The 1,838-nt window shown below is 56.4% G+C and overlaps 1 protein-coding gene across 1 annotated transcript; it reads left to right on the top strand.

Annotated features, from left to right (window-relative positions):
- The first annotated feature begins 405 nt into the window (after positions 1 to 405).
- On the top strand, positions 406 to 1,224 carry OLIG3 (oligodendrocyte transcription factor 3). The gene has a single exon (XM_045844188.1). It carries the CDS (start codon positions 406 to 408, stop codon positions 1,222 to 1,224), a length of 819 nt encoding a protein of 272 aa, XP_045700144.1.
- The last annotated feature ends 614 nt before the right edge of the window (positions 1,225 to 1,838 follow it).

Genomic DNA, 1,838 nt, shown 5'->3' with positions numbered 1-1,838 from the left:
GTGTCCCAGGGCGGCCCCACAATGAATATGAATAGGAATCCTTGCTAAATGGGACAGCAAAGCGCACCGCCCTGAATGATGGCACGTCATCCTAACCAGCCCAGGATAGATAGGAGGGTTTCTTTTGTCTCTTTTCTCCGCCGCAGCTCTATAAAAGCCCCTCTTTTTCAGCGTGAGGTTAGTTCAAGCACACACCAACTAGCTGTCCAGGAAACAGTCTAACCGGAGAGAGGGGAGTGGGGAGGGAGGAAGGCGGGGAAAGGCAGTGCCTCAGCTCTTCTTCTCGCGTCTTGTCTCAGAGAAGTGGGTTCTTGGGCTGTGCAGACTTTTTTTTTTTAATTCAAGATTTTCTTTAATTTTCCGCGTAAAGCTTCCCCACGATCGGGACGCATCCTCTGTAATAAAATGAATTCTGATTCGAGCTCTGTCTCCAGCAGAGCTTCGTCTCCGGACATGGATGAGATGTATCTGAGGGACCACCACCACCGCCACCACCACCACCAGGAGAGCCGTCTCAACTCGGTCTCCTCCACGCAGGGCGACTTGGTGCAGAAGATGCCCGGAGAAAGCCTCTCGCGGGCCGGCGCCAAGGCTGCGGGTGAGAGCAGCAAGTACAAAATCAAGAAGCAGCTGTCGGAGCAGGACCTACAGCAGCTGCGGCTGAAGATCAACGGACGCGAACGCAAGAGGATGCACGACCTGAACCTCGCCATGGACGGGCTGCGCGAGGTCATGCCCTATGCGCACGGGCCTTCGGTGCGAAAGCTCTCCAAGATCGCCACTCTCCTGCTGGCCAGAAACTACATCCTCATGCTCACCAGCTCTCTAGAGGAGATGAAGAGGTTGGTTGGAGAGATCTACGGAGGCCACCACTCGGCCTTCCACTGCGGGACCGTGAGCCATTCGGCCGGCCACCCAGCTCACGCCGCCAACGCTGTGCACCCAGTGCACCCCATCCTGGGTGGCGCGTTGTCGTCCGGCAATGCCTCATCACCGCTGTCCGCAGCCTCGCTGCCCGCCATCGGCACCATTCGGCCTCCCCACTCTCTGCTCAAAGCGCCCTCTACGCCGCCCGCGCTACAGCTGGGCAGCAGCTTCCAGCACTGGGCCGGGCTGCCCTGCCCCTGCACCATCTGCCAGATGCCGCCTCCACCGCACCTGTCCGCTCTCTCTACAGCCAACATGGCCCGGCTGTCCGCTGAGTCCAAGGACTTGCTCAAGTGAGCAGCGGACGGGCCCGGCTGCGGAGGATGAGGGAGAGTGACGGAAGGGGTCGAGGTGCGGGGCAGAGAGGGAGGGGAAAGGCTGGGCACTCCGCCGGCGGGAGGGTGGTGCGGGGTCCTGCGGCCCCCCACATGGGCTAAGAGATCTCGGACCCCACTTGACCCCAGAGGGAAAGGACCAAAACCAAACTGCAATTTCTAAGTGGTAGCGAAGGGGGACTCGAACCAGACGTCGTGTGTTTTGCATGCATGCTTCTTTTCCCCATGCCGCGCCTGTCTTTCTCACAGTCATACGCTCTTATCAAAACTGCATCTGTTGTAAAAAGAGGGGATCAGTATAGCTACAAACTTGGGAAGGGACTTCAGAGTTGGCTTTCTCTGGCTCTGCGTTCTCACCTTGGGAAAGACAACCATCCCTTCCGTGCAAAACAAATGTAAATATTTTCTTGAGATGGTTGCAATTCTGACTGTCATTAACCTCTCCACAGTTGTTTTCTTTTTTCGAGATAACGGAGAGAGAGAAAGAGAGAGAGAGAGAGAATAAAGACCCAAGTTTTGAATCTTGCCTCTGGTCCAGGGCATGACATCTGTTATGTGGGTTTTTCTTAAGATGCA

Source organism: Phyllostomus hastatus, unplaced genomic scaffold, assembly GCF_019186645.2.
Source record: "Phyllostomus hastatus isolate PE091 unplaced genomic scaffold, TTU_PhHast_1.1 phas_contig_40, whole genome shotgun sequence".
NCBI lineage: Eukaryota > Metazoa > Chordata > Mammalia > Chiroptera > Phyllostomidae > Phyllostomus > Phyllostomus hastatus.
Note: the sequence above shows the minus strand (reverse complement) of the source record. Positions and strands in the feature narration are given on the sequence as shown.

What these genes read in the sequence shown, in the direction of transcription:
- OLIG3 (XM_045844188.1), top strand. Translation starts at nt 406, where the DNA reads ATGAATTCTGATTCGAGCTCTGTCTCCAGCAGAGCTTCGTCTCCGGAC.